Source organism: Arachis stenosperma, chromosome 10 (genome assembly GCF_014773155.1).
Source record: "Arachis stenosperma cultivar V10309 chromosome 10, arast.V10309.gnm1.PFL2, whole genome shotgun sequence".
Taxonomy (NCBI): Eukaryota; Viridiplantae; Streptophyta; class Magnoliopsida; order Fabales; family Fabaceae; genus Arachis; species Arachis stenosperma.
Genome location: NC_080386.1, coordinates 119,757,467 through 119,769,977, shown reverse-complemented (window position 1 = coordinate 119,769,977; position 12,511 = coordinate 119,757,467). Strand labels below are relative to the sequence as shown.

The window sequence follows — 12,511 nt, the reverse complement described above, 5'->3', positions numbered from 1 at the left end:
CCCTCAAAACAGAAGCTAAATTAAGTCTCAGTATTTTAGTTAATGTAAAGTGTATAAAACTAAGAGACAAAGACCAAATTATATTTTAATATCTTATTTAATTTAAGATAAATATAGAGATTGAATAATAAAATTACTTAAATACTCTTGTGGTCATTGATAGAAATCAATAATTATAAGAAAAATATATTTATAACACTTGTCTGTATTTTTATATCCTTTTATAATATAAAAATAAATCTTTTTTTTATCGAACACTTGCAAAGTTTTAATACAAATATTAAAAATATAAAAAAATATACACAAATAAAGAGAGGTGGTCAAATCTCACTATCACTCATGTATAGCCAAAATAAGAGGTCAATTTCCAACCCACCCCCCCCCCCCCCCCCCCCCCAAAAAGAGTGCCACTGAAAATTTCACACGTTGATCCTTCAATCCAATGAAATCAACTTCTACAAAAACTGGACAAAACAATGCTGCCATGAGCATTCAGTTACAATAATTCAAATAAGAAAGACAAAACAGAACTTTGACGCCATTCTTTTCACTTCACAGTCCCTTCAACCCGCAAACAGTTTCCATTATGCCTAATGCTGATCTATCCCTATTGAAATACAAATCAATATTGTTTAAGGAAAAACTGACTGCTTTTTATTGTTCTCAACACAGTCTAAGTAACCAGGACTTCTCTGAATACACTTTGCCTGATGACCTTAGAATGAAGTATGATATATAAGAACAAAAAAATATTTAAAAAAAAATATTAATCCAAATTTTTAAACAGTCACTTTAACTAAGCAACATACAACGAAACCTTTACAAAGTGTTGTCATTCCTAAGCACGTGGCATGATTTTCTGCAATCTTTCCCTTCACGATATCTCAGAGCATTCAGCATAAGGACATGACATAATAATACAATCTCAGCAGCAACTCACAACCCTGATACGACGACAATAATAGAAGCAAGCTACCCCAACAAATCCATAAGAGGTGGCTGCTCAGAATGTGACCTGGTCTGAGAGGGCCTACTGGTTGAAGCAGGCCCCCTTCCACGGCCTCTTCCTCTACCCACTGTGGTTGAAGGGGGTGGTGCAAGTCTTAGTGCACTTTGCTCATTCTTGTTGGAAGCAAAGATTGATCCTAGATCCGTTGACTTGTTATATGAAACAGTTGATGCAGGCAACTGTTGACTCTGTTTTTGGAACCCAATAGAATTCTGAGGTTCAAAACCACCATTCAGGCTACCAGTGGATGAAATACTGTTCCCGATGTTCAAACTGACAGGACCTGCAGAACTTCGGGAATTAAGTGGCTGATTGTTGCTCATTTGGAGACCCACATTGCTTGAAGTGCTTGTCATCTTATTCATTGGGGTTCCAAAAGTACCATTGTTGGAAATTCCAGATCCACCTGTTGAGCCACTAGGACGTGGAGGCCAATTAGCAAAAGGATCAATATCTTCAAGGCTATTAGATGTGGATGAGGTTCCTCCTGCAACTGCACCCCTTTCAGCATCACCATTTTGATGGGCAATGTCAAAAGATGAACGAGGTGGCCACTCTATATCTACTGAGGGGCACGAATTGATAGCCTGTTGATTAGAAACAGCAGATGATGGCAAATTATTTTGTGAAGATGTTAAATGGCCAATAGGGTTGCTGAGCGCGGATTGAGTAGATGCATTAACAGAATTCTGGACAGCTGCGGTGGTTCCCTTTGCTGTGGAACCCCAATCTTCATCCCAACGGGAGCTGCTTTTGGTTGAAGAAGCCACAGTGCTGCTACTCATCCTTGGTGCTTCACTTTGAAGTCCATTAACCATAGGAGATGCTTTTACCTCTGGGATACCAGAACCAGTCACAGCTACTCCACGCTTCTCTTCAATCTTCCTGTATGATGATGAAAACAAATTCAGAAAGAAATTGTCAATGGAATATCATGAGAGAGAGAGACAGACAGAGACAGAGCAACTAATAGAAAGTTTGTATGAAAACACAATTACTGGAGCATATCCTTCACAAAGAGCATATATTTGGCAAACTGCTGGACGTTCAGTTGTTGTGCAGTCAAGAGGGGCACAATTAATGGAAGAACATGTTCCGCAACAAATTCTACACCAAACTGAACAAAACAAATCAAAAAATTTAGCTGCAACCCCATATGTCATCAAACGTAGCAGGAATCAGTATGCTAAAACATATACAATTCATATATCAGGCCACTAATTAATATTACCCGCTTAAAAATAGAATTTGCAACCCCAAGGGTACACATAAGAGTTGGAGGAGAATGGTCAACAGCAGTACACCGCTGAATAGTTTGCAAGACATCCAAGACAGCAGGTTTATCAAGTCGGCTAACCATTTCTCCTAGGCAAAGGAAAGCATTCACTCTAACCTGCCATAACAGAAATACTAACAGATTACAGGTTTAATAAAGAGTGAAACAGCCATCAGACATACAACAAATATAGTATATATAAGCATAAATATACAAGAGAATAGGATCAATAATGGGGAAAAAATTTCCTTATGAAATATTAAAAACACCTGAGAGAAGGGGAAAAAAAAACAAAACAAACAAACAAAAGAATAAGTATAATAGGTGAGAGAAGACATTAAATTTCAAAACTGCATATAACCACAATTTGAGTAGGTAACTACCATGGTAAAAAATGATAACCTCCTGACTATTTAGCAAAATCAAGATTATAGTACTAAGGCTGCGTTTGTTTACAGGGATGGGACACTAAGATTGGGACACTCAGACATAAAATCGTGTTTGCCAGATGAGATATAGACAAAGACATTGTGTCCAAAGGCAATGAATTTGTATATATATTTTGTGTCCATCCTAATAGGAAAGACATAAAGACACTAACAAGGGACACAACTTATTTTTCATTTTTTCTTTCATTATTCTTGTTAATTTTTCATAATTATATTTTTTATTATTATATTTTTCTTCTCAAATTTTTTAAATGAAATAAAATTAGAATAAATTAAATTTTCATAATTTGTTCTAGTTTATCACCAAACAGAATACAAGAATACTAAATTTTGTCTCTTGCCCTTTGTATCTTGTTCTCAATGTCTTATCTTATCATGTTCTCAAAAACAAACGCAACCTAAAAGACACCAAAATAACCATGTCAACTTTAGGAATTTTAACTTTAAAAAAGAAAAGCCTAACATACCGCTGCAATTGTTGTTCTAAGTGCTAACCCATGAACACGGGGCAAAATCACTTGTTGCACTAGCTGAAAGAGAAAAGAATATCAGATACATAACAAGTGTTGCTGCTTTAATACAGAATAATATTTATCTAATATTTTGTCACGGAAAGCAACAAAGAGCCAAACCAAAGGTTATCCACTGATTAGAGACTCGTTTTACTAACCAAATGTCTTTCCACATGTTTCCGATTGCTACAAATGTGTCACAACTAGCAAACAATAATAATGTAAAAATACTCATAAAAAGAAATAACTAAAATATAGCGTCAAAGCTAATTGTATAATGTAGAGTTAATTGTTTCATGAGAAGGCTATACAGTATAATGTAGTGTCAACAGTTCTCTCTCAATGCTAGTGGAAGGGTATACATGGGCAAAAGTAACTGCTACTAGAGGTTATTTATTCTATGTTTTAGCACCTTCATTAGTAATAGAGAAATTATCTCTCAACTTTTGTGTGTGCGCGCGCGCCATACTTCCACCATACTGACCATAGGTCACAATGCCAGCCACCATAACAGTAACACCATGATAATTTTTGGCAATTCTCCACAAACCACCATCCTACCATTCTTTCAGACTCATCGAGGGACATGCAAGATGCTATTTAAAATTCCAACAATAAGAAAAACTCCTACAGGAATACAGCACTCACCTGGGCATCAAGTTGCTTGGAAAGAGATCCAGATTTTTTCAGGACCTCCTCTTGTAAACGAGCATCGGTATCATCATAGGCCCGAACAATCATTGGAAGAACATGTGAAATTAAATGCTCTTGACTAGCCTAAATGAAAAATGTATTAAGCAATGATCAAACAGAATATATAAAGCCAGGATCCCTAAGTCATTACAATAAATAAAAAGAATTTACACATAACTACCTTGTTTATTATAAGCTCGGAATGCTTCACAAGGAGTAACAATGTCTCACCAGAAGCACTACTCAGGACAGGTACAAGGGCTGGAAGTGTTGAGTTCTCAAAATCATTCTTGTCCTAAACAAAAACTTAAAATATCAACTAGTTTCCTTTCTATCTTGATGAATCTATTCACTGTCAATTTTTTTTTTACACAAAAAATCCCTTAAAATATCCACATCACTGTGTACTAATGCTTAGACAAATATGTATTTATATTCTATTCAAGCAGATCAGAGATTTCATTATTACAACTATTACGGCAAGCAAGGGAATCATAAACTTCTATATTACGACAGCAAGAATTAGAAAAGGATCTCACTTAAAATATATAGAAGAGCAAGAGCGAAGGGTACAAAATTACAAACAATCAATCCTTAAAAACTCACTAATCAAGGCTAGCTACATGGATCAAACCAAGTCATTAGGCTCTATCAAAAACACAATTTTTGGAAACTGCTTAGGGTGGGGGTCTTTTTTTTTTTTTTTGAATTTTCAACACAAGTTTGCAGTCTTCCTGCCTTCTAATCCACCTATCTTTTTTATCCACTTTTATCATTTCAGTCTCCATTGTTAATGTTGTAACCACTTAAGACAAATTTCTATCATCTCTCAAATAGATGAACTCCAACCATATCCTGAATGTCAAGATATAAAGTAAAGCCCATTAAATTTGCACAAAGAAGTCAAGTATGGAGCGTTGTAAATGTTACAATTGTGGTTGAAATGAGATCCAGAAGAACAATGGATGGGCTAGTGGAGCTACAGCGATGTCAAAGCCAACAGGTATACACAATGTTGACATTGATAGGCAATTGACAAAAGAAAAACAACAAGAGAAGATAAAATAAAATAAAATAATAATTGCAGGCAATATCAGCACTTCAGAAGTATGACTAAATTTCTACATTCACCACCATGATAAGGAGTGTTTTAGGCAACTCTAACTAAGCAATGAAAGAAAAAGTGAGAACTAACCTGAGACTCTGCAATGGTCAGAACCATTGGTAGAATCATTGGCTGTATCACAACATTCCGAAGTTCAGCACAAAGTGGCGGAAGAACCTGCATGGAATTTTAGGTGTCTAAATTTTATTTGACACAACAATAAAAGACTAATAAATAAAATTGAGGGAAAAGGTAATTGTACAAATAAGCAAGTTTTGAAGTTAAAAATTCTTTCAGCTAGTCAAAACACACCCTCTGAAATCAAACTTACGTACAGGGAAAAAGAGAATTGACATAAAACTGACTGCCAGATGAAAACAAAACCCAATTACCTAACATAGCAAAGCAAACATCATACCTTATAACGCAATACACGGGAATCAAAATCTTTCCACATGTCTGACAATGCTTTTAAGAACTCTGACTTCTGCATGTTATCTCTTTCCTGAAGGAAGATAAGCACATTATTGGGATTTTTTAACTGACTGGCATGCCATCATGCTAACAAGCGGAACTAAAACCCTTACAAGCATGTGATCGAGAAACCGCAAAGCACGCAATCTGGTGTCAGTCCGAAAAAATGGAGAGCCTGCAACATGAGGAGCACATATGCTGTCAATACAACCAAAACCAAACTACCAGAAAGAAATCTTTTTATAGAGGAGAATAATCGAGAGAAGATAAGATATCCCAAAAGAAGAATGAAAAAGGAAAGACAGAAGTCAACAAGATTGATCCATTAAACAAGGCAGGGCAATTGCACTGCATAACTACTAAAGAAAAACTCTAAAAGGCCATTTGTGGCATGTCATCAAGGTTGTCAGGAGCGACTAGCGAGCTCCTATGAATAGCAGGAAGTACGGGGGTAGGAACATAGCATGGAATGGAAGTTCCTACCAGAATGTACAGCAATATACATATACACACATGCAAATATGAACACAAAAAAAAGCAAATTAGTCAGAATTAACATAATTATACTTCCATTATTAAAAACGGATAATATCGCAGCTCACAAATTAGAATTCAAATGTCAGATAGTTAAAAAATTAAAGACAAAGAATATCCCCTTAATGTAGCTCAGACAAATAAAATAAAAATGAGTGAATGGAAATCACTGCTCCATTTTTCTCCCTATCTTAACCTTTTGTTCTTTGAGGATGTCTGGTCTTCCACGCCTATCAATACTATTTCTTCTTTAATTATTGAAAACAAAAACATAAAAAACTGACTAAAGTTATTGGCCAATCCTCACGAGAAATGTCAAAAACCCAATAATCCACAATTATAATCTTAAAGAAGAAATAACAATAACATTATGAAGGAGCTAAGATTAAGAAGCTCAAAAATTGATATGAGGGGCATAAATATGATGACGATAGTGAACACTAAACACCCATTGAAAATTCAAGTGGAAGGAACTCCCCCAAGAAAATCCTTTCAAGGTTTTGCGATGTCTCTCTTATTTTTCATTCAAAAAATGGATAAAATGTTCTGATTCCCCAAGCCAGCTTTACCTGTAAAATCCATTGCTGTTGGCCTCGAAGACTCATTTGGAGAAAGCATCCTTTGCAGGTCATGAACCAGTTCCGATGGGATAGACGAGAAAGCATCACTGGATAAGTAAGTCAAAGTGTTTGTGTACTGCATAAGTAAAACACCAAAGTTTCTTATCATTTTCTAGCAAGCAAAATAATATAAGAGTGCATTAAGCTAAGCATCCTTCAATCCCTTAACCACCTAAGAATAACTTCAGACACTAATCTGTGCTAAGAACACAATTCACAATAATAGATGTCAACTAGAATATATGATACCAGCAGTTATGCTGCGAGCTTATTACACTACATGTAACAATCTAATTCCGAGTAACAGGAGCTTGAAAAATCCATCAATGGAAAAGGGAAAGATGGAACAAAGTTATATTGCTTTAGTTTTCTTTTCTAGATATCAAGCCCCTGGTTTCAGATACAACTCTATTAGTCACCTAAATGCTTCCGTCAGTTCAAACTCCAAGAAATTCCAACGCTAATATCAACATATGCACTATGCTCAGGATTACTATTCCAATAAATGATTACATTAAGTTCAGGATTCTTCCAAAAGCCCTTTTTCATTGTAACATACTAACATGCGAAAAAACCAAATAAATTGTAATTTAATCATGAAGAAATATCAATTCAGACTGTCAGTGCTCTAACCCAGAATCTATTCCCAGCAGTTGTTACATCATTTCCGAGACTAGAATTTCATCCAAACAAAATAGAGAAGTATAATTTTGTTGTCAAACAACCACATCAACATCAAATTTACAGCACGGGTCCTTGATGAAAAGGCAGTTGGATAGATGCCAGGCCACTCCAGCCAACTAATACATTTAAAAAATAAAATAAAATTCTAAAAAAAAAACTGACAATTTTAATATATTTTTAACCAGCAAACAAGTACACAAGTTTTAGACCCTCTCTTTCGATTTACTTCAAACAATTTCTGAGACAAACTAAAGCAACAGATAAGCATAAGTCTAAGAGAATGGTAGATAAAAAGATTAATGAATACCATCTTCACATTGTTGTGGCAGTCAAACAAAGATTTGCGAGCAATTAAATGGTAGGCAACACATCCAAAACTGAAAATATCAGAAGACCAGCCTGCAGAAGGCACAGTGCTCCTCACCAACTCAGGAGCCGTGTAATTAAGTGATGGCTGAAGTGGTAAAACAGAGTCTTCAACATCATATTCCTGTAAGCAGTCATCGTGCAATAAGATACAGGTCATTTAACCCAAATTACTAAGCTCTCAAGTACAGATGTGATACAATAGTATAAATTCTTGTTAAACAACTGAAAATGATAGCTTTTTTGGCATTTTGAAAATCATAGTACAGATGCTAGATAATAAAACATCATCAAGAAGCATATCTGTCACTTATTCAGACGGATACACAATTATGCGAGAAATACAATCAACACAGGTAAAAAGTAAAAAACAATAATAAAAGAAAGAACATCGCAAGACGAAAGTGTATAATGTTACTAGAATTTTATAGATAATGCAGAGATGTATAGATATGTAGTGGATCAGAGGAAGGGGGAAAACGAAAAGGAAAGGAAAGAACTCCATATGAAGATTAAAACAAACACCATATGCAAAAGAGTTGCTCTATGAAAGCTATAAAATTGGCAATATTAAACTGAAACAAATCAAACAAATACAAACCAATTGGAAGCAAAAAAAAAAAAAAAAGCCGCTTACAGGAGCAAACCACAACGAAACCAACATATGCACTAATCAATTAATTAAAAGAAATAGGCAACATATGCATCTAAATCTTAATGTCAGTATTAGGGTATATTCCACTCACAGCATAATGGAAGGCATGCAGATTAGCTGAGTCACCATGTGTCTGAGAAGCTGAAATTGCAAAACCAAATCCACTGAGTTTCCATGCTCCACTCAAAGTAATAAGAATATTCTGCGAAGTATATCTTTTTATGATCAATAAACAAATATAGACAATAAACCTCAAGATCGAGGAACACATAATGACACCAGTGAAACAAAAGTCAACTGGCAAAGTAGAAAAGATGCATATCAACCGCGATGGGTGCAGCATGATGCATCGGCAAACATCCCAATGAGAGAAAAGCAGAAAACTAAGATTAAATGATATTAGTAGTTACTTAGATGCCACTCACTGGTATTATTTATTCGCAGCAGCCCACAAAGAAGATGGGGAAGGAAATAACTCCTTCAAACTAACATAAATGATCACTAAGATGAAAACCACCAAAAAGAAAATTATTACCTCAGGCGATATAGCTCGATGAACGAGATGAGCATGGTTGTGGAGAAAGTCCAACGTTTCTGCCATCTGAAGTAAACCATGCTTCACCTCCAACAGTGACATTTCCTGCAAAGCAAAAGCTTTCTCATAAAAAACTAGCAAATTCAAACATTATATCACATAACACATTGAACATGAAGACATAATCAGCAATTAACATCTAGGTGTTTACATTAACATAATGTTTTGGGCAACGCCCACCAGGTTAGTTCACTATCACCAAGAACCCAACTAATCTAAGCTCAACACGTGGCACTTGGCAGTCCCCAAGAAGGCTTTCGGGATTTTCTTTTTTTTTTTTTTCGAAGTTGAACCCATAGACACACGGTTAAGGGGCATAAGCACCCAACCATTTCAAGCAACCAAGTTGGTACATTAACTTAGTTTAACCTTAATTCAGCTTGATTAATTCCTAAAATAAATATTTCGTTGAAATACATGCACTAAATCAAGCTAGATGCCTAGATCACATAACACAATGAGAAAATTCGATGAAAATCAATTCAATTCAGTTCAATTCAATTTCAATTACCATTCCCCGGAGCTCCTTAGGAACATTGGGAACATTTTCCAAATTTCCCAGCGTATTAGCAACCGAAGCAAACAAAGGCTCGGTGACCATTGCCATGGCGTTCTTGCTCTCATCAAGTGCCTGGACCACGTGGACCACGCCGGGATGCCGCAGCCGCACGAGCTTCGCAGCGTCTTTGCGGATCAAATCCAGGAACGAATCCTCGGCTGCTTTGGTAAGCCCGGCCCGCATTCGGGCCTCTGAGAGGGCTCGCTTGTCGAGCACCCACACGCACACGACCGGGTACTGGTGCTGCCGCGATGGGTCCCTGGACCGGCCAGAGTATAGCCTCCATGCCAGGCCCGGCCCGGCGGAGCCGATCTGATCAAGAAGCTCATAGTCCTGGAGGGCCTTGGGCCCAGTGACCTCCTGCACCGTCGTCTGAACCGTTTTCTCTATGACCGCCGCGGTCTTCGCCAGCGCTTGGGTTAGGGTTTTCATATTCAGCGACATTTTTGTTTTCTTTAATTTGTTACCCACTTACCCTGAAGAACCTTAATAATTTACGGAATGCACAGACGGAATTAATTGAAGATGAGAAAGTGATTGTGAAGGATGTTAGAGTGGCGAAGGGAATATAGAGAGAGAAAAAAATGGGATCGGAAAGTTTCAAGAGTTATTCTGGTCGCCGACGACGACGACGACGAGATGAGTACTGTTTCTTTTTTCGGGGGTCTATTTTTTCTTCTTCTTCTCTCTCCTTCGCCTACCCCGCAATTCAAGTCTTCTTTCTTTGATCACATACCGTACCAGTATTGGATTATTAATTTATTATGAAAAAGTCTACTTTATTAAATTTTAGCGAGCATTTAATCACTAAAAAAAGTGAGTTATTAGATAAAATTTCACATTAATATCATATTATTAAAATTATCATTGATTATTATTTAATGGCTACAAATTATAAAAGTTCTTGGCCTTCTATTAGTATTCCTTATTATTATTATTTTGCAATGTAAGATGAAATAAAAACGTGAAAAATGACTTGGTACTTGACACTTCAACTGAATTTTTTTAAATAAATAAAAAATATTTTATTTATTAAAATATACTATTTGTATTTTTTTATTAAAATTCATCATATCTCTTGTTTCATTTATAATGTAGACGAAATAAGGTCTAAAAGAATAAATGTGTATATTTTGTTTATTATGTAAATAAAATATGTGTATTCTTATTTTTATACTGCTAACAAAATACGTAAATATATATGACGTTTATAGTGTAAATGAGATACATTATGACAAATTTTCAGCAATTATAAAAGGATGTGCAATCCTTTATGTTATCCACAAACATTTCGCTTCTTCCCTTCTGTTTTTCTTTCGAAAAATAAGCCAAAATATCTAGTAGTAGTGGATATGTGGTTATAAATGTATATGCCAATTGTCATATGAAAAACAGTGATACTGACATGATATTTGAGTACGAGAATCTCATTCTGTTACGTACCCGACAAGTAAATTTTTTGTCAGAGCTGAAGAGTCTGATATTGGGTATCATTGATAGTAGTGGGAGAAAAAATATCGAAAGGGTAGGGTATCGGTTGCTAGAACCGACGGGAAATGAAGTTTTTCGGTTTCATCTGTTTTGCCTCCTTGACGACGAGTATGTGTGCCTTATGTTTGACATTTATGGGAGAATCATAATAGAAAAAGTGATGGAGCTTTATGCAGAGGTAGGTGATGCTGGTGGCAATGGATCTGGCCAGTCGGATTTTGTGCAGGATGATCCTCCTCTCACACCACCATGGCTATATGTTGCTAGTTCAATGGAAGACATGGACGTTGATGGTGATGACTACAACGAGGAGTATGTTACGGATAACAACAATAGTGGTTCTTTTGAAGATGATGAGGAGGAGGAGATTGTACCAGAGACACTGGTCGAGCTATTAGTTCGATATCTTCTGTCCTTTCTGCACCCAATTCCGATTTTATCCTGTACCCAATCACTATCAGATATTGGATCTGGATCATGTGTATCTTCGCACGTCATGCTCATAGAGTAAGTCAATAATATGGTTAGAAAAGGATAAAAGTTGGAGGAAAGTTAAAGAAATGGATGAAAAACCTATCCAAAAGGCATTGTAAGCAAAATTGGAGAAAAATTGAAGAAATTGATGAAAAACCTATCATTATATTGTGCCTTATCTCATTTATAGTGTAAATGAGATAAGAGATATGATGAATTTTAATAAAAATTATTATAAATTATATATTTTAAAAAATAAAATATTTATTTTATTTATTTAAAAAACATTCCACTTGAACTAGTATGTTTTTTTCACATTTTTACGGTACATTTTTTATTGGTTAAATTAGTTTCATAGAAAAAATAACAATTATTATATACATTATTTTACATATTTTTAATGAAAATAATATTGATATATTGTGAGCTTTTTTTGTACGTGCATTATAGTATGATGATATTAAAAGATAATATTTTTATTTTGACTATCTAAAAGAATCTAAAAAAATAAATATAATTAAATAATTATATAAAATATTTTATATTATTAGTATATTAAAATTAAACTAATTTTTTTAAATATATTTAATATTTTAATATATATTCTATATAAATTATTGATTTTTAGTATATATGATTGTTACGGTGGGTAACCGGAGATTAATAAGATGGATGACGTTTGACGGCCCAAGTGTATGAAGGAGGAGAACTCCGGATGTATTTGCAACTCGGGAGGCTCCGTCCGACTTACGCGCGTGAATGAATGGGGGGTGGTACCTGCAAAGACACTCCGATGCCTAAGTTAGCAAGAGTGTGAGCAGGTCTAGAGAGTATTGAACTTAGAGATACCTGAGGCGTGTCAGCGTACTTATAGTGGTGAGCCAATAACCACCGTTGGAGTAGTGCCGTATCTTTAGGATATTAACCGTCCCATTATCTTAGGGAGGTTAAGATATGGCTTTATGAAGTGGTTAGAGAGATTTTAGGAGCGGTTACTCATTTGAATGAGTGTTTA

General features: G+C 35.5%; 1 protein-coding gene across 1 annotated transcript; it reads right to left on the bottom strand.

Moving 5' to 3' along the window:
* Window positions 1-433: 433 nt before the first annotated feature.
* LOC130955075 (SCY1-like protein 2 A) lies at window positions 434-10,249 on the bottom strand. The gene is made up of 14 exons (XM_057881852.1): window positions 9,484-10,249; window positions 8,913-9,017; window positions 8,469-8,579; window positions 7,664-7,846; window positions 6,622-6,748; window positions 5,632-5,693; window positions 5,463-5,549; window positions 5,135-5,221; window positions 4,121-4,234; window positions 3,895-4,023; window positions 3,202-3,264; window positions 2,241-2,402; window positions 2,008-2,126; window positions 434-1,894 (listed from the first exon to the last, which is right to left on the bottom strand). The coding sequence occupies exons 1-14, from the start codon at window positions 9,973-9,975 to the stop codon at window positions 973-975; spliced, it is 2,763 nt and encodes a 920-aa protein (XP_057737835.1). The 5' UTR covers window positions 9,976-10,249; the 3' UTR covers window positions 434-972.
* Between the last annotated feature and the right edge of the window lie 2,262 nt (window positions 10,250-12,511).